Source organism: Salvia splendens, chromosome 16, assembly GCF_004379255.2.
Source record: "Salvia splendens isolate huo1 chromosome 16, SspV2, whole genome shotgun sequence".
NCBI classification, from domain to species: Eukaryota; Viridiplantae; Streptophyta; class Magnoliopsida; order Lamiales; family Lamiaceae; genus Salvia; species Salvia splendens.
This window is the reverse complement of record NC_056047.1, coordinates 12592092-12611065: the sequence shown is the minus strand read 5'-3', so window position 1 is coordinate 12611065 and position 18974 is coordinate 12592092. Positions and strand designations below refer to the sequence as shown.

General features: G+C 38.7%; 3 protein-coding genes across 7 annotated transcripts; all 3 read left to right on the top strand.

Annotated features, from left to right (window-relative positions):
- The first annotated feature begins 169 nt into the window (after positions 1-169).
- Positions 170-2069, top strand: LOC121770564 (premnaspirodiene oxygenase-like). Of its 2 annotated transcripts, none has more exons than XM_042167297.1 (2): positions 170-1081; positions 1175-2069. In XM_042167297.1, the coding sequence occupies exons 1-2, from the start codon at positions 206-208 to the stop codon at positions 1796-1798; spliced, it is 1500 nt and encodes a 499-aa protein (XP_042023231.1). In that variant the 5' UTR covers positions 170-205; the 3' UTR covers positions 1799-2069. The 2 variants fall into 2 exon arrangements, with proteins under 2 accessions (XP_042023231.1, XP_042023230.1); XM_042167296.1 differs by having other exon boundaries at positions 170-1090.
- Positions 2070-2660: 591 nt separating this feature from the next.
- Positions 2661-9040, top strand: LOC121771518. 3 transcript variants are annotated; one of them, XM_042168320.1, is made up of 9 exons: positions 3208-3345; positions 3444-3858; positions 4007-4329; positions 5174-6274; positions 6353-6508; positions 6604-6937; positions 7041-7111; positions 7254-7376; positions 8380-9040. In XM_042168320.1, exons 2-9 carry the CDS (start codon positions 3474-3476, stop codon positions 8716-8718), a joined length of 2832 nt encoding a protein of 943 aa, XP_042024254.1. In that variant the 5' UTR covers positions 3208-3345; positions 3444-3473; the 3' UTR covers positions 8719-9040. The 3 variants fall into 3 exon arrangements, with proteins under 3 accessions (XP_042024253.1, XP_042024252.1, XP_042024254.1); XM_042168319.1 differs by having other exon boundaries at positions 2661-3858; positions 4022-4329; XM_042168318.1 differs by having other exon boundaries at positions 2661-3858.
- Positions 9041-9993: 953 nt separating this feature from the next.
- Positions 9994-17925, top strand: LOC121772117 (ubiquitin carboxyl-terminal hydrolase 9-like). Of its 2 annotated transcripts, none has more exons than XM_042169100.1 (14): positions 9994-10222; positions 10335-10514; positions 11037-11285; positions 11607-11751; positions 12085-12144; positions 12227-12322; positions 12537-12911; positions 12996-13136; positions 13657-13827; positions 15042-15299; positions 15399-15547; positions 16189-16722; positions 16808-17075; positions 17298-17925. In XM_042169100.1, exons 2-14 carry the CDS (start codon positions 10354-10356, stop codon positions 17463-17465), a joined length of 2775 nt encoding a protein of 924 aa, XP_042025034.1. In that variant the 5' UTR covers positions 9994-10222; positions 10335-10353; the 3' UTR covers positions 17466-17925. The 2 variants fall into 2 exon arrangements, with proteins under 2 accessions (XP_042025034.1, XP_042025033.1); XM_042169099.1 differs by having other exon boundaries at positions 16183-16722.
- Positions 17926-18974: the final 1049 nt, after the last annotated feature.

The following is an 18974-nucleotide window of genomic DNA, read 5'->3' as shown; positions in this document are numbered from 1 at the left end:
AATTATAAGAAGTTAAGACAAGTAATTACATATAAATAAATTTAGAGAGTAGGGTGGCGCAAAAGGAAACTTTTGAACCATTTAGAAATATAGGATGGTGCATAATTAAATGCATATCATCTCTATAAATTAATGGGATCAAATCTATAGCATAAGTGAACCAAAAAACTTTCCTTGTTTAATTACAATCTGTTTTCCACGGGATATGGAGGAGTCCGATCTTCTTCCATGGACTATGACTGTGATTTTTCCTCTTTTAATACTCTTATTGATTAAGAAATGGAAGAAGAAATCCAGTGCTAATTTTCCTCCAGGGCCTAAAAAAGTCCCAATAATCGGACATCTGCACCTTATTTCCAATCCCCCTTTCCGTAGCTTCCGTGATCTAGCTCGCAAGTACGGCCCGATAATGCATCTGAAGCTAGGCCAAGTCGACACCATCGTCGTCTCCTCGCCTGAAATTGTGAAAGAAATGCTCAAAGACAAGGACCCTGTTTACGCAGACAGGCCGGAAAGCATAGCCCTGAACATATTTTGGTACAACTACGTGGACATCACATTTAGCCCCTACGGTCACTACTGGAGGCAGATGCGCAAAATATGCATCCTCGAACTCCTCAGCGCCAAAAACGTGCGTTCCTTCGGATTCATCAGGAAGGACGAGGTCTGTCGACTTGTGGAGTCGCTCCGCCTCTCTGGTGAAGAGCCGGTGAATCTAACGGACATGGTGTACTTGACGCTGAGCTCCATCATCTGCAGAGCTGCGTTTGGGAAGGTGTTGAAGGATAAAGAAGCACTGATGAGGTTAGTTAGCGTTGCTCTGGAGATGGCGACGGGTTTTTTGCTTGCAGATATCTTCCCGTCTTCTGTGATAGCTAATGCTGTGAGCTGGAGCACGAAGAGGAGGTTGATGGTGATGCGGCGGAAGATGGATGCCATTTTCGATGAAATCATCCGCGAGCATGAGTCCAACGGGGGAGGTAATGGAGAGTTTGGTAATGAAGATCTGGTTGATGTCCTGCTGAGGGTGAAAGAAAGCGGAGACGTGGATTTTCCCTTCGGCTACGACAACATAAAAGCGGTTATACTTGTAACGTTAACAAGATTTTACTCTCTCTTCCTCTCTCTTCTTCATCGATCTCTTTTTTCTGATATGGTTTGGTCACTAATACAGGATATGTTTACTGGTGGAAGTGAAACATCGTCGTCATCTCTAGATTGGGTGATGACAGAGCTAATGAGGAATCCGCGAGCGATGAACAAGGTGCAGGCCGAAATAAGACAAGTGATGAAAGGAAGAAGCCACACAAGCATCGAGGAAGATGATATTCAAAAAATGAAGTACCTAAAACTAGTGATCATGGAAAGTCACAGGTTGCATCCGCAAGGTTCGATCATCCCCAGATTATCGAGGGAATCCTGCCAAATCAACGGGTACACTATCCCTGCTAAAACGAAGGTATTAGTGAACGCGTGGGCTATACAAAGGGATCCTAAGTATTGGACTGATCCAGAAAGCTTCAAGCCCGAAAGGTTTCTGAATCAGCCCACCCTCGACTTTACTGGTAACGATACTCGCTACATGCCCTTTGGGAGCGGGAAAAGAGTGTGCCCTGGAATAGCGTTTGGTTCAGCAAGTGTGGCTCTCCCCTTAGCTCAACTGCTTCATGACTTCAACTGGAAACTCCCGCATGGTGTCGATGCCCAAGATTTAAACATGATTGAACACTTCGGCATTACAAGTTGCAGGAAATATAAACTTTTTGTTATTGCTACTCCTTATCAACCGTTGCCGTGACTACGAATACAGTTTGAGATAAATTATTCGAGTCTTATACAATAAATAAATAAAAGGTTTTGAAAATTTGCAGGATGAGTTTGCTGAAGCTACTACACCTACCTCATCCGGTAGTGACTGGTCGACCTTTTCAGTTTTACTATTAGTACGTGTGTGCCTGTGTGTATTAGTAATATATATATACTACTAAGGGATGTTCGGTTGGCAAAATTAAATCTCATGATTAAATATGTATCATGTTTGGTTTATAAGATTGAACCCTTCAACTTAATCCTAAATGAATAGTCTCATGATGATTAGTCATAGCCTCCCCCTCCAACTAAAATAATCCCACAACTTAATCCTAGATGTATAGTCTCATGATATTAGTCATGGCAACCGAACGCCACCTAAGAGCATCCGCAATAGGGATGGATGTCCCGGCGGACATCCCAAAAATACCTCCTGACGCGTCATAAGGACATCCGTCGTGTCACCGCAATAGCGGACGTCCGTGCTCACCCGCGGACGACCTCTCGTCCGACGCCGACGTCCGTGTCCGCCCCAAACACTGCAATAGCGGACGTCCGCCGGGAAATCTGCTATTGCAGTCTAACAGTGAAGCCACATAATTTATGTTTAGGCACTAATTTTGGATGTCATGTTACTAACTGAGATTTGCGTCCACAATAATTTATAAAAATATGTCTTTAACATATTAACATTAACTAATGATATGAAAATACCAATAACATTAATTTATTTTCATATGTTAACATTACCTTGAAAAGTCAATCAAATATTTTATTCGTTAAATTACCGTCAGCAGGAAAAGAGAATAAAAGAAAAAGAAATTAGATAAAGCTACCCGCAGCAAAACAGGTCGCGGACGCCACTTCATTTCCCAAACCCAGTTTCACAAATTGAATGGGTTCCGTTCTTCTTCTCCCCAGCATTACACTGAGTCATCCTCAATCTCTCTAATTCAACAATTTTGTGGCTGCTTCAACAGCTAAGCCTTCTCATTCTGCATCTAATTCCTGGTCGACTGAATGAATTCACCAAATTGTACAGAATTATGTGATATGTGTGAGAATTAGGGTTTGATTGAAAGGTTGAATTAGGTTTAGAGGTCTCTCTAGCAGCGATGAGAAGCCGTTCGCATCGGCTTCCCGCAGCGGAGCCCCGCCACGACGACTGGGTGGACGGCTCATGGACGGTGGACTGCGTTTGCGGCGTCACTTTCGACGACGGCGAGGAGATGGTTGATTGCGATGAGTGCGGGGTGTGGGTGCACACGCGCTGCTCGCGCTACGTCAAGAGCGAGAAATCTTTTGCTTGTGACAAGTGCAAGAGCAAGAACAGCGGGGTTAGGAATGAGAGCGAGGAGACAGAGGTGGCCGAGTTTTTGCTTGAGTTGCCGACCAAGACGCTGACAATGGAAAATCTGAATCCACCGCCGGTAGCATCGCGTAGGCCTTTTAGGCTCTGGACCGATATTCCCATGGAAGAGAGGGTACACGTGCAAGGAGTGCCCGGTGGGGAACCTGCTTCATTTTCCGGGATTGGTATGTCTTCCGTTTTTGGACCTCAGTTGTGGAAGTCTACTGGTTATGTTCCTAAGAAGTTTAACCTTAGGTATACTGAGTTTCCTCTGTTGAGTCAGGGCAAGGTTGAGGAGAAGGAAGACGAAGACATGGATACGACAAATGGTGAAAAGAATGCCAACAGAACTGATAATGGTGCTAGGGTTTTATTCTCTTTGTTGAAGAAACACGACGGTGCTTCGCCTGCCACACTGGTGGACTCCGTTAACTCGAAAGGGGTTGTTGAAAGGGGTGCGTGTCCAGAAAGAGTAGCACCTAGACAGAAGAAGAAGTCTGATGGTGATAAACCACATTTTGCCCCTGACGATGGCATAAAGAAGAAGAAAAAGAATTCGGTGACAGTTGTGTTGAACTCTGGAAAGTGCAAAAAAGAGGACCTTGGAGCATCGAAGGATTTAAATGTAAGGAAAAAGGTGAGGGCTACTGATAAAGAGAGTGATGTTAAAAAGCGGCCGGTTCATGGCTCGAAAGCAGGTGACTTAACATATTACTACATTTTCTTAGTTTAGTTTTATTTTTTTAACGGTCATTTTATAGATTAATAGTCGAGTCGAATGCAGTTTTGTTTGTGTAAATTGTCTATGCTGATACATATGATTTATTTTTCCATCTATACCATTAGCTTCAACGTTCTCAGGTGATGGAAAACGTCTGGGGTTATCTCAAGGTAAAGGCTGCAAGGCTGACAGTGATGATCTTCAATGTGGCAAAGTTCTTGGCGACCAACCATTAGATCCTCTTCGTGAATGTGCTACCAACCTAGCTTCAAATGAGCATGGTCAAGAGGTCACCGCTAGAAATGATGTTTCAAATGGTGAAATGTTACGGGTTGGTAATAAAGAAGCTCAAGTTCCACTGGAATCTGTGAATGTCTTCAAGACGTGTAATGGCGTGGAATCTTTAACTGAAGCGAATAGTCCCCAGAGATTGCTTGTAAAGGAAGAGGTTTGTATATCCATTGCCTTATGTATTTCCTTCTGTACTGTAAACAATTTGTACTTGCCGCTCTTGTGCCAATTTTTCTGCACTTAATTATTATCTTACATATTGAAATGTCGATTTAGCATTTTTGTATGCCAGGCTACTTGTAGGATGGTATTTCATTTTTATGCATAGCTTGGTTGGTTCTCCCACTTGCTGTTGTTTGAGTGTGAAATTGTTTATGGTGCTTATCTAGTTCTAGGCGCGAATTATATTGGGTTATTTTTATCCATGGTAAATAACATGTTCAAAGTATCCTAGGATTATTATAAGCTGCTGTATAAGCTATTTCTTAGATTCTACTCATTCTCTTATAGGGCAAAGTTTATCCAGATAGATGGTAAAGGAGAAACTATGCTTTTTGTAGGCATTGATTAGAGGTCAGATAGGGAAAGCATAGGTAGAAACTGTGTGTCTAATTTATAGTCATTTCTGCATGCCAGCAAACTTCGTGTTACAATAATTCACTTTCACTTGTTAGCTAAATTATGCAATTGTTTTTATTATTATTAGTCTTTATCTAGGCTGTTCTAGACGAAATGCATGTGTTATCATTTCATTTATTTTTTCTATATGCCAGTGCAAATTATTTATCATGAGACTGGTACTTCTTCAAGTTGGGGATCATGGAGAACACAGCTGTTCAGTACAATATTTCTAAATAAATACATTGTGAGAGTATGTTTTGAGTCTTTTGCCCATCAATTTTGATTGGTTCCCCGAAAAGCATTCAACTATAGCTACTTTAGTGTGCTTTAAAATGTGATGATTATTACTAACAACATGCAAATTTTAATTTCTTAATTAGGTTACTGTAAGTGTAAGAACTGGCTCATTTGAAAAGGAGCTTGTGGCTGCTGCGCATGTTAGAATTACTGTTGCAGATGCTAAAAAAAGTGATCAGAGTCAAGATTTAGTCATTGACGAGACCAATCCACGGCCTATCAAGAAACTGAGAAGCAAGTTGGATTCTGATAATCATGGGGACCATTTGGTTGACTCTCTACATTTGAGTGAGGTAAAATTAGACGAGCCTAAAGCCTCAACTCAATTTCCTGGATTGTCTGTTAATGTTGTCACTGGGGAAGATAAAGTGGTTGGGATGTCTACTTTAAAAACAGAAGCAAATGTAGCTAAGGTCCTTGAGGCTAGCAGGAGCCTTACTGTTGGCTGTCCTAGGACAGATAAACCTGACGAATCAGCTGGAGTTATCCCTCATTCCAAGAGAGAACATTCAGGGCCCGAAGTTTCCAGGGGAGGAAGAAAAAAGTCATCAGGACTTAAACCTAGCTCGGAAGTGGCTGAGGAATTACTCAAATCAAATGGCACATCAAGATGTCACTCAACAGCTTCCTATCAGCGTAAATCAGGAGTTACTGTATTGAGATCCACTTCATCTTCAGGTATCAGGTCCAAATCCTCTGAAAATTACATGGCTGCAACCGCTCAAAAATCCTCTGTTCATAGTAGACAAGAGTTGTCTGATAGCAGTCAAGGAACTATGAAAGACAATGCTTTCGCTGATAAAGTCGAGCGTGTAGACACAAGTGGGAGGCCAAAGAAATTAGTAAAAGAATCTTCAGGGTCAGGCTCTGCGACAAAAATGTCAGAGTCCAATAATTTTTCTAACTCATCTGCTTCAAAAAAACCCTCATCAGATTTAAAAGATCCCAGCATTCATTTTTCTAGAGTACCATTGGGCTCAAATGTTGCATCTAGTCATGTTACTGGTGAGTGCACTAGTCCTCCATCAGCAGAGGGTTCTTCCAGTAAAGCTCTTGCTTCAGCTGTTCCAGGAAAAGGTGAAAAGTCTTATCACACGGGATGTAATCCGCCATCCAAAGGACATGTGGCTTCAATGACCTCTCCAGCATCTTCAAATGTTCCTGCTATCTTGAGTGATGAAGAGGTATAAAGCAAGTATTCAAATTTTATTTTACATGTTCTTAACTTTCATATCTAACCTTTTATGGTATGTCACATGCAGCTTGCTTTACTTTTACACCATGAACTGAATAGTTCTCCAAGAGTCCCTCGGGTGCCACGCATGCGTAATGCTGGAAGTTTGCCTCAGTTAACAGGCCCAACTGCAACTAGTGTGCTCATGAAGAGAACTGTTAGTGGAGGAAAAGATCAGGGCATGGTATACCTATCTAAAAATTTCCATTGAGTTGACCTTTTTGCACTGTTATCTGACTTTGAAATTGAGGTTATGACTTTCATATTAATGAATTGAAGGTTTCTAGGCGGAGGACTAAGGATTTTTCTGTAGATGGTTCGCACGCTCCTCCGAAAGTTGACAATGAAGCTAAAAAGATGGAGAGAAAACTTACTTCGCCGGATAACAGGAGGCAGGATTCCAGTTACGGTGTAGAACAGGTTTTAAGTAAAGAAGCAGATGGTGGTCTAGTTAAAAGCGTGCAATCAATGAAGAAGAAAAACATGAACAGCTCCATATCATCATCTGTATATGCTAATGAGCACAATATATCATCTAGTCGCCTGTCATCAAGGAGTGCTGCTGCTGATGATCCACGGATGGTTGGTCGTCAGACGAATCTTACTTTGCCTGGTCTGTGCTCCTCTGGCATAAAATTGTACTTCTATTAATTGCTTTACTGATGCAGATAGCTAGAAAATGCTTCATCCTCATTTTTCGGGATTGCATTTTGTAGGTTTGATTGCTGAGATTATGAGTGAAGGCAAACGCATGACTTACGACGAACTCTGTAACGCTGTTTTGCCGGTATGTCACTTCAATAATACATCGATTATCATTTCTCTCTTTCTCTTCCTTCTGGATATACGATTTGATTCTTTTGGCATAGATCTTTCAATTGACTGGTTTAGTTTTAAATTAATTTTAATACCTATTGACCTATTCCCAGCATTGGCCTCACCTAAGGAAACATAATGGAGACCGCTATGCATATTCAAGCCACTCGCAGGCTGTTCTTGATTGTTTGAGGAACCGAAGTGAATGGGCTTGTTTAGTTGACCGTGGACCAAAGGTATTCTTTTGCAAATGCTTGTCAGCTTATGTCTATCTGCTCCTCACGTAGTGTAGTGACTTGTTATAAACATTAAGTGGTAAACTATTGCTTTGGCCTTTTCAGATTCTTTAAGTGGTGTCTTGTAGAGAGTATGTGAATTTGCACAAATATGTAAATTTGATACTTAGTCCTTGAGCCCCTTCTTGAACACGCTTCCATCTGGTGTAGATATTTTGTTTGTATGTGCACAATCAGGTTTGTAAGTGAATGTAGCATTATCCTACAAAACCATTCTGTTTCTGCACCAGACTCCATCACTCCAACGATATGTTTTACAATTCCATACAAAAATGTATAGTTGTCATATTCAGACAATCAGACCTGGACTGTGGGGTGAATGATATCTGGCCCGTGCAACAACTCCTTGGAATTAATAAAATAGGTCTCCGTGAAAATAAGATGGTTCTGTTTGCTGACAAGTAGTCCTATTAGCCACTAAAAACCAAAATCTGAAAGACAAACTAACACCCTTTCCTTTTCTCCATTTTTTGTTTATGTGGCTATAACATTTTCAGTTGATTAGTATGTTACCTTTTTACTTAATCATTTATCAGTAATTATACAAATTCACATTTCTTTTTTTTTTGCCATAGTAGAAAATAATTCTTAGCTCATGGGGGATGCAAATTAAAGATATTAGAGATATTGTCAAATCTAGAAAGCAAACTGTGCACTCTTCAGTTCCAGCTCTCTATTGGTCTATGTGGCTTAAAAGAAGTAGGGAAATTTTAGGATCTACCAGAATCTTTAGAGGAGGGCAGCCATGAAGAGTTCAGAGTGTCTGGTGTGTGTTTCAGGCGTGCATTAATGTTATCACTGTTTTGAATATGTGACTTTTTTCTATGGAAAAAAAGTAGAATACAATTCTGGAGATTTTGAAGTCAATATTGTCTTTAAGAATTACCTCTACGTTAGGATGTGCATAACCACATTAACTAAATTTGGGTACTTTCTATTTCAGACTAATGGGAGTAGAAAACGACGCAAACTTGATACTGATTCCCTGAGCATTGAATCAGAGGATAATGAAGATCAGAGAGTAAAAGATTCAAAGGATGCTGGGAGTAAGAGTTTTGAATCCCATCAAGGAAAGCGGAAAGCAAGAAAACGCGGGCGACTTGGTTTACAGGGAAGACGTATTGTCAGGGGGCGGCGTAGAGCTGGCTTTGTTAGTGATGATGAAAGTGAATCATTTTCTTATTCTAGTGAAGATAGTATGTCCAGCGAAGAAGAAATACAGGGTGGTGGGACATCTGGAGTTGGCAGTGAGGTCTCGGCTAGTTCAGATGAGGTCCAGTAAGACTTCAGCATAATTGACACTCTTCCTTATGGTTGCACTTAGTGAGCAGCTCTATTCATGGCTTAGGCTGCTGCAAATTTAGTTATCATCAAGTGCAACAATCACTTTAAAGAAATCGTGGATGATGCTTTTTGTGATTCAGAACAAGGAGACTTATCTGAATGTGTAAGTTATAAGTTGTAACAATATTGTACATATAGGTTCCAATAGTCTAAATTTGGTTATAAAGTTTAGGTTTAACTCCTAGGGTAGGCTGTAATTAGATTCTTGTATGTAGAATATCTTGTTCTGCAATATAAATTTGATATACGGGTCTTCTGAATTGTTGGTTTCTTTAGTGAATTATGATCAATGTCACCATGAACCCAATATTAGTTTTGTATAAATGGAACACTAGCCTAACACAGTTACACTATTTAATTTTGGTAAGCATGCCTTGGTTTGGGTACCTTTATCAACAATCAATTTAATTTATATATTATTGTGTTTATCAAACAATCGATTTCTCTAGCCTAACACAGTTACACTATTTAATTAAAATACTATTATATGCACCTTTTTCTCTAGCAAAGTAGAAATTGCGAAAGAGAGGCACATCTTTTTCGCTCAAATTTACTTCGTATATTTGCTTAGAAATTTATTAATACTCCAGTAATTACTACTGTATTAGTATAATAATTGACCTTGGCATGTGTCAAAGTCGGCATTGAGTTGCCAACTACGAATACTAAAAATGCTAGTAGTATCAATTATTTCAAAATAAGTAGAAGCTTAAGTTTAGTCTTTGTATTTCAACCAAACCTTATATGCACGTGTAGTTAGCTAGCACCATTTCAGATTTTAATGAGCGAATAATTGATTATAATTTCCTCATACAATAAATACATAGTGAAAACGTAACGTGATCATCTAACCTTTTTCATTGTCCTACAAATAGATTCCAAACACAACTTTTGATTCGAAATCAATAGTATCTTTTTTTCAATACTCCATTTTGTTAGAAAAATGAAAAAAATATTCTCATTAGAATATTCTCCACCGGAATAAGTGTTAGTCATGTCACATTAATTGTAATATTTAGGTCGGACTATATTTATAGTGAAAACTTAAATCTTAAACGGAGACGTAATTTAGGTAGGATTAAACTTAATTGCTAGTTTAATTTGATTTTAGAGTGGTGATAAACAAATTAAAGAACGAATTAGGATTGAATAAAAATTTGTATGAGAAGTTGGTGGGTAGAACCGTACAAAAGAGACCCAACTGCAATAAACGGCAAATGGTTGAAAACTGGTGGAAATCTTTGGATGCCTCTTCTCCTCTCTCTCTCTCTCTCTCTCTCTTAAATTCTTGCTCTAGATTTTCTCCTACGATTTCTTCTTTCCATCAAATTCAATGTATAAACCTCTAGGGTTGGCTTCCCCATTTCTTTTTCTACACTCGCCGAAGAATATATAACTATATCTCGTTTCGTTGCTTAATCCATCACATTGACTGATCTGCGGTGAGTTCAATGCTCTTAGATTCATTCAATGTTTTTGAAAATTGCAAGTTTGATGTTTCTGTGTGGTTGTTGAATCTATTTACTTCTTCTTCTCCTCCTTTGCTCTCCACAGTTGAATTGCACGGCGCGTAATGATGATTCCAGATTCTTGCGTTCATGATTCGTCGATGGAGAATGGATCAATTGAAACGCCATGCACGCCGGAGGAAGAGAGGAGGATCATTGAGGAATTGACCGACAAAGCTGAGGCTAATTTGCGAGAGGGAAATTTGTATTACGTCGTATCCAGCAGGTGATTAGTTGTTCAGATCACTTCTGTGCGTTTGATTGAGTAATAATCTGATCTAGAATGATTAATACTCCTTTGTTTAGGTGCTGAAGGATAATCGATAACTTTAACCTTCTGTAGTTAGGTGGAGTTTTTGTATTCAAATAATATAGTTCCGCTGATATGCTTTAGCTTTGAAGGCATGTAACCAGGATTTTACTAATCATTCGTCTCGGCTAACTGAATCCCAACATCTGTACATTTCTTTATATGTCTTGTGCGAAAGTCATTGTCTGGCATTTTTTGTACATCAAAAACATACTATTTCACTTTCTTATACTGTTAGGCAGTGACTTTATCGAACCGTTTATGGAATATAGATAGAAGTGGGACTCTGACATCTGATTTTCCATCAAAGCATATAGCTCTGGTTTTCAGACATAAACTGTAGCATAACTTGTCAACTCTCCAGTAGAAGAGCCCTTTTAGTTTTAAATAGTGTTGAAAAGTTCGTGATATGTTACTTTGAACCCTTTTCCTGAGCAGGTGGTTTATGGCATGGCAAAGGTACATTGGGAAAATAGAGGATGATTATCCATTTGATAGCAGTTCTGTTGGGCCATCCTCTGTGGCATCATCATGTACAAAAGATAGGCCCGGACCAATTGATAACACTGATCTAGTTATAAATGAAGTAAAAGATAAAGATGAAGACCTGCAACTTCATAGAACTCTGCAAGAAGGGCATGATTATGAATTAGTTCCGGAAGAAGTTTGGGAGAGGCTTCTGAAATGGTACTTCTACTTACTGCCCTCTTTCTTGAGATACCATATTTCGTCTGAACCAATAATAACACTGAGAATAACTTTAAATGGTTGAAGCTATTTCCTTTAATGTCTAGCATATTTCTTCTTTTTCCTCGACTCTGAGGTGAAAGAATTCAAACAAGCATTTGGCAGGCTACTGTGTGCTGTTCAGCTAGAAATTATAAATATGTTCCTCATTATGATGCTTTAAACGGAAACTCTCATCCTCAATTTCCATCACTGGGTTGCCTAGAACTTCTCTCCTTCTACAATATTTTTTTGCTGAAGCTCTAATGTTTCCCTCCCCAGGTATAAAGGAGGGCCAGTATTGAAGCGAAAGATGATCTCTGTTGGGGAACAACGTAAGCAATTCAGTGTAGAGGTCTTCCCTGTACACCTCAGGTTAATCGACTCTAGAGACCAGAGTGAGGCAGTTATACGGTTAAGTAAAAAGGTATATGCTTTTGTATTCATGCTGATACTTTATTTGTATTGTAGTCTCTGAAGTCGTAGTACTTTCTTTTGACACCATTACATCTAACCACTGAGATATCCTCAGCACAAAAAGATCGCTGCCCTTCAAAATCTTGTCTACTTTGCGTTCAATAATTTAATTTAAAATTATGTTGCAATTGTCATTTAGTCAAAACTAGGTGGTTCTTGGATACCATGCTTAATATAGATACACCCATATAGGAATCTTTTCGTATTGAATTTGAAACTGATATCTTGGAGGTTCTATTATAGTAGGGATATTCTGATTCTTACTAGCTGATTGTATATTCAGGCTTCTCTACGTAGCCTTTATGAAAAAGTCTGTCAACTCAAAGGGTTGGATCCAGAAAAGGTTAGTTTATACTATTATCAAGTGTTTCATCATGTGTGTGGTTGGTAATATCATGATTTGTCTCTTTCTAAAATTTATACAGATTTGCATCTGGGACTACTTCAACAAGAAGCAGGGAACTATATTAGTTTCTTGTAGCCAAACTCTGGAGGAGTCTAATGTACTGATGGATCAAGAAGTAAGCTCACGATGCTTTCTTATATTTGGAGATCTGGTTATTATTTCTGCTCCTTGGGGTAGAAATTTGAATTATCGAGTGCTGATAACTACTAAGCATTGCCATTGCTGCTTGACTAGATTCCTCTGTAGCAATTATTCTTTTATGCCTCTTGCATTGAAAACATGATTGTGAGGTTTCTAGTTTCTGAAAGGCCCTTTATCTCTTCCTACAGATTCTTCTTAAGGTACCGGTTGATGGTGTTACCAGGGACTCAACTGGAAAAAGCTTAGCAATGGTTCCAGTAGAATCTACAGGATCAACTTCTTCCATTGCTGGTGGGCCATCTATGTCTAATGGGCATTCAACTAGTTATAACTCCAACACACATGAGCAAATTACTTCAACATATGGGGATATGGAGGATGGACATGATGGTTTAAAGCCTGAAGCTGGAGGAGATAGAGGTCTAGCAGGATTGCAAAATTTGGGCAACACTTGCTTTATGAATAGTGCGCTTCAGTGTTTGGTTCATACACCATATCTTGTCGATTACTTCGTTCAAGATTACAGCAGTGAGATCAATAAACAAAATCCTTTGGGAATGCGTGTAATTGTTCTGGTCCTTTCTTCTGAGTAAGATTTCTATACTCAATTTTGTTCAGCAAGTGTTCTGACAATTTTTATCGTTCAGGGAGAGCTCGCACTTGCATTTGGTGAATTGTTGAGGAGACTCTGGTCTTCTGGTCGAACTCCAGTTGCACCTCGTGTATTTAAGGGGAAACTAGCCCGTTTTGCTCCCCAGTTCAGTGGTTATAATCAGCATGATTCACAGGTCAGTTTTCATTTAAATTTGATATTAAGATTATGGCACCTGCAGTTGTGTATTGCTTTGTCTCTTCTTTTTATAATAGTTAAATATCATAAGACATATTTGTACAAAATTATGCTGTGTTAGTTTGTCAGGAACTTTCATCAATCTATTATCTAATGCTCCCTCTGTCCCGACAAATAGTATAGTACAGTTACTATATGTGATAGCACTTTCTATTCTAGAACATGGCGTCACTCTACTTTATATTTCAACCTTCTAAACACCTCTTGTTACCCAAAAATAGCACCTCTTATACTAGAATCTGATAGTATTAAGGTAAAAAAGTATGTGATGACATTATTAACATTCTTTTATGTCTTACAAACTACTCATATTATTACTTGTAGAGTATGTTCCCTTTTCATGTGATGCCTGGTTTTATCAATGATTTTTGGCTTGGAATTGTAACCATGGGATATAATCAATCTCCATTCTCTGTTGACATTAGTCTAGAAAGATGATATGAAATGGTTTTCCTTAGGAGCTCCTTGCTTTTTTGCTGGATGGGCTGCATGAAGACCTAAATCGTGTTAAGCAGAAACCTTATATCGAGGCTAAGGATTATGATGGCCAGCCAGATGAGGAAGTTGCTGATGAGTTTTGGAAATATCACAAGGCCCGGAATGATTCAGTAATTGTAGATATATGTCAGGTAAATTATTCGGTCTTCATCTATTTTACTCAATATGAGTTTGATACATCCAGAGATTATGCTCTTCATTCGCTGGATGAGTTTTGAGCTATGAGAGCTGAATTTACCATATACTGTAACATTTTTTATGAGTTAGAACCTCACTGAATAGGTATGGAATATAGTCATGTTCTGAGAACAATTACCTGAAAATGCACCAGGGGCGGAGCCACGAATTCATACCGAGGGGAGAAAAAATATACATGAGTAAAATTTAAGAATTTTACGGGAGGGTTATGCCCCTTCTAGCTTTATGCTAGATCTGCACCTGAAATGCATTGATCTTAACAAAATTATGATAACCTTGATAGATGAGAAAATTGCCCAAATGTTTAACTATAGAAAGATATTTATACTAAGAACATAGATAACTTCTCTCAAATTTTGAATATTTTACATAGGAAATCCAACCAACCATATTGAATGAAATTCGTTGGATTTAAAAACTCAGCAAGGTACTGGGAAAATTGATATTGTCATAAGAACATAAAATGATGAAATGTCATCTTCCAAACTTTTAGAGCCTCTTTCATGATCTGTATAGCACAAACTACACAATGCCATTTTTCAGTTGTGTTATCTTGTATGTGGAGGAGGTTGTTCAAAAAGTTTGTCATGAAATATTCATTTACTGTCATTGCTAGATTGCTTGTAACTATATCTTATAGGCCATATAAATGTAAAGTGAATGGAACCTCTGAGAAACTAGCTCGGTGTTGCTGGTATTGAATGGTGGTATTCTGAAAGGAAACTCAAAGAGGAAAACCATAGAAAGGATATAGAAGAATAATAGTGTAGTATCAAAGTTAAGCTCAGACTCATGCGAAATTCCATGAAGGATGATTTATATGGACTTTGGTTTATGTTTTTAGTATGTTACTATCATTGATTTTAAGACTAAGAGAAATACTTTGTAATTCTAAGTGAACTACAATATTTTCTTGTTCATTGAAGCCATATTTTAATAATTTGCTCTTTTACTAGTCACTACCACCATATCACCAAAGCATCATTTGTTATCAATATGTAAATATCCAGAAATATTTTAATTATGGAATGCATTTCAGGTATTGATATTCGATAGATGTTTAAAGTTTTCTATCCTAGTTTCTGGAATTCATTTCTGTTACATGATTTTCTTCTGTAGAACTTACCGAATGATTTATATTTGATAGGGCCAATACAAATCAACGCTGGTTTGCCCAGTTTGTGACAAGATATCTATAACATTTGATCCTTTCATGTACCTATCATTGCCTCTTCCGTCAATAGCTACTCGATCTATGACTGTAACGGTGATCTATGGTGATGGTAGTAGCCTTCCTATGCCATTCACTGTTAATGTTCTGAAGGAAGGAAACTGCAAAGATCTTATCCAGGCGTTAGGTATTGCATGCGGCGTACATAGTGATGAATACTTGCTCCTTGCCGAGGTAAATAATATATGCAGTTCTCGTCTCTCATGTTAGGGCTTTTGCATAGTCTTGTCAAACCAGCTTATTTGAAGGCAGAATTTGACTTTTTTCCTGTAGGTCTTTGAAAATCGGATATATCGGTACTTGGAAAGTCCATCAGAACCATTGGCTGGAATTAAAGATGATGAGCACATAGTTGCCTACAGACTTCCAAAGAGGGATGCTGATTTGACGAGATTAGAGATACATCACCGATACCAGGACAAGTGAGTTCCTTTAATGCAGGCATCTCACAGGCTTGTGTGGTGAAATTGATGAGGAACTCTCTCTTTTACTCTGTGCTACACTAACACTCTGTGCTATACTATCTAGATGTTTTCGAATAAGACTAGTGCAGACTTGTCTTACAATAAGCATATAAAACCATTCATCTTAAATTCAATTTACTTGCTTTTTTTGATAAACTATCTCTTTTACTTGCTTTTTTTGAATAAAACTATCTCTTTTACTCTGTGCTACACTAACACTCTGTGCTATACTATCTAGATGTTTTTGAATAAAACTAGTGCAGACTTGTCTTACAATAAGCATATAAAACCATTCATCTTAAATTTTGCTTTTTTGATAAACTAGTTATTAAAGTGGTTTAGTAATTCTACTTGTTTGGGGGTGAGGAGAGCCATGTGGAAACATTATGGTGGTGGTTGTAGCTTTAAATTCAGTCGTATTATAAAAAGTAATAGAATAAACTGCAATGTCATTATGAAAAACATTCTATCCTTTCCAATGAAAACCCTATTCAGTAAAACATTTTCCTTTTGTGATTACATCTTGTTGGTAGTTGATACATTTGATTCGTTGGCTTCACCTTCAATTATCTCTTAATGGATATTTTCTTCAGTGACAGGAAGCTGTTCTTGACGCCATTCGTGACGGACTTGGAAGATCCACAATCCGGAGCAGATATTTATCTTGCAGTTGAAAGATTGCTTTCTCCTTTGAGAAGAAAAGAATTTTATACTTCAACAAGTATGGACTATAGCAGAGAAAATGGCTCCTTCTCCGGTAACACATGCACCGACCAATTAGGACCAGAAATTCAATCAACAGGGGAGATAGAGGGGGAGGGAATGCCCAGTAAGGACTTCACATTTCAGCTTTGCATCACTGAAGATAATTGTTTGGCAAAATTATCTTCACATTTCAGCTGGAGGCCTATAATGAAGAATACACCCATAAGACCTAGTCGTTTGGCAAAATTCTTAGTTGAATGGACTGAAAAAGAACATGAGATTTATAGTGCTAGCTATCTACAGGTTCTTCCTGAGGTACACAAATCTCAAATTTTCGCGAACAAAAGCAAGCAGCAAGAGGCTGTCTCTCTATTTTCTTGCTTAGATGCATTTCTGAAAGAGGAACCTCTAGGTCCTGATGATATGTGGTATGTAATTACTGTGAAGTCACTGTGTTTTTTATTGTATTTTTTGCCCTCTTGGCTTTTCTTACCGGCTTAAACTTGGATGTAGGTATTGCCCTCAATGCAAGGAACATAGACAAGCTAGCAAAAAATTGGATTTGTGGAGATTGCCGGATATACTCGTCATTCACTTGAAACGGTTCTCGTATAGTAAATGGATGAAAAACAAACTTGACACGACTGTTGATTTTCCCATCCACAATCTTGATGTAAGCAAATATGTGAAGAGTAACGATGGGAGACATGTGTATAAACTATATGCTATTAGCAACCACTATGGTGGCCTTGGTGGTGGACATTATTCTGCTTACTGCAAGGTAATTACTTAATCTGGATTCAATAATTTTACATGATTGTAATCATCATTCGTCATTCTAGTTTGAGTATAACATATGTTCTTCCATTCAAATCAAAGAATTGAAACTCTTCTGTTTGTCTGGGTTTTAGCTGCATCTTGAGCATTGCCATGACTGTATTTGCTTCACATTATGAACCTCTTACTTCGTGACTAAACTCAAATTTAATGTACCTTGTTGCAGTTAATTGATGGGGAAAACAAGTGGTATCATTTTGATGATTCTCATGTGTCACCAGTGAGTGAGTCTGAGATCAAGACATCTGCAGCTTACTTATTGTTCTATGAGCGAGTTAAACATAATTCCAACGGAACATCTGATGAGCCATCAGAGCATCTTTCACCTTCTTGATGTGTGGCTGATGCTCTTTTGCTCTAGAAGGTTATCATGCTACCTGGTTGAGAAAGCAAACCCGCGCTGGAGTTGACAGTGGGCAAAGGTACTTTTAGGCGTGCTAACGGCAAATGTGTGTGAAAATAGAACAGCAGTGCAATCCAGGTAACATGTTATGCTGAAAAGCACAAGAGATGGGGACCGTGAAACAAGAAAGGCATATGATACTAGTATTTGCAAGGGATTCAAATTTTGTAGGCAAGTTGTGGATGAGGCAAGGTAGTTGATCTAATCTGGATATATCTTGTCTGAAGTCATTCCTTGGATGCAGTGATGATTTAGTACTTACTTTAGTTTTACTAAATGAAATGTGATTAAGTTCTGGCTTGCTTTTAGGTGTGAGGTGTGCTAGAAAAGATGTGCTCCATCCATGACTTTCTATTCTTTTGAAATAAAACGCCTACCAAATCTGAGAAAACTGTTAAAGTTACTAGATACTACTAGTAGATAAAGTATCTCCTCTCTCGCTCATGAAAAGTTAGTTATGTTTGTGCTGTGCACATGGAACTCTCAGTATATCGACTGAAAAACTGTTTGACATGCATTGTGATTCAGAAGCAGTTTTCTAGTTATTTAATTGGACCAAAAAGTTGGAGAATGCAACTTTAATGTATCCAGCTTTAGAGCATAAGCCAGGGGAAGGAGCGGGCAAGTCATGCCGGGATGGGCAAGCCCCAGGCGAGTCGTTTTCTCGGCCGTTCGCCTACATGCCAAATTTCAGCCGTTTTATTTTTTTCAAAATTCAAAATATTCGATTTTCTTTTTTATGGTACAATTTCAAAAAATCGTAATATTACCTTTCTCTCATTTTTTCCATTTATTTCCTCATCCCCACCATACTACACCTCAAAATCATTAAGTACTTTCTCATATTCTTCAATTTTCTCTTATTTTCCACCCCATTATTCCATTGTTTTTAATTTCTTCTGTATTTTTTTTTCAAATTGCAATTCCTACTAACCAATATTGGGCAGCATAGATTGTATGCATTGGGAGTGGAAGAACTGCCCCGCCGCCTGGAAAGGGGTGTACACTACCGGTTTCAAGGGCAAGAATCCCACGATGATCCTTGAAGCGGTCGCTGACTACCGGTTGTGGATTTGCCATGCGTATTTTGGAGTAGCCGGGTCGAACAACGACATCAATGTCCTCCAGTCATCGCCCCTTTTCAACGACCAGTGCATGGGTGTTGGTCCGGCCGTCAGTTTAGTCGCCAACGGCAACCAGCACAATATGAGCTATTATTTGGCGGATGAGATATACCCTATGTGGCCCGTCTTTGTGAAGACGATCAGATGCCCAACAGAAGAAAAGAAAATCTATTTTGCGGGTCGTCAGGAGGCAGCGCGCAAGGATGTGGAGCGGGCATTTGGTGCGCTCCAGGCTCGATGGGCGGCAGTGAAGGGTCCATCACGGCTGTGGTATATTGACAGCATTGCTGATATCATGTACGCATGTATTATCATG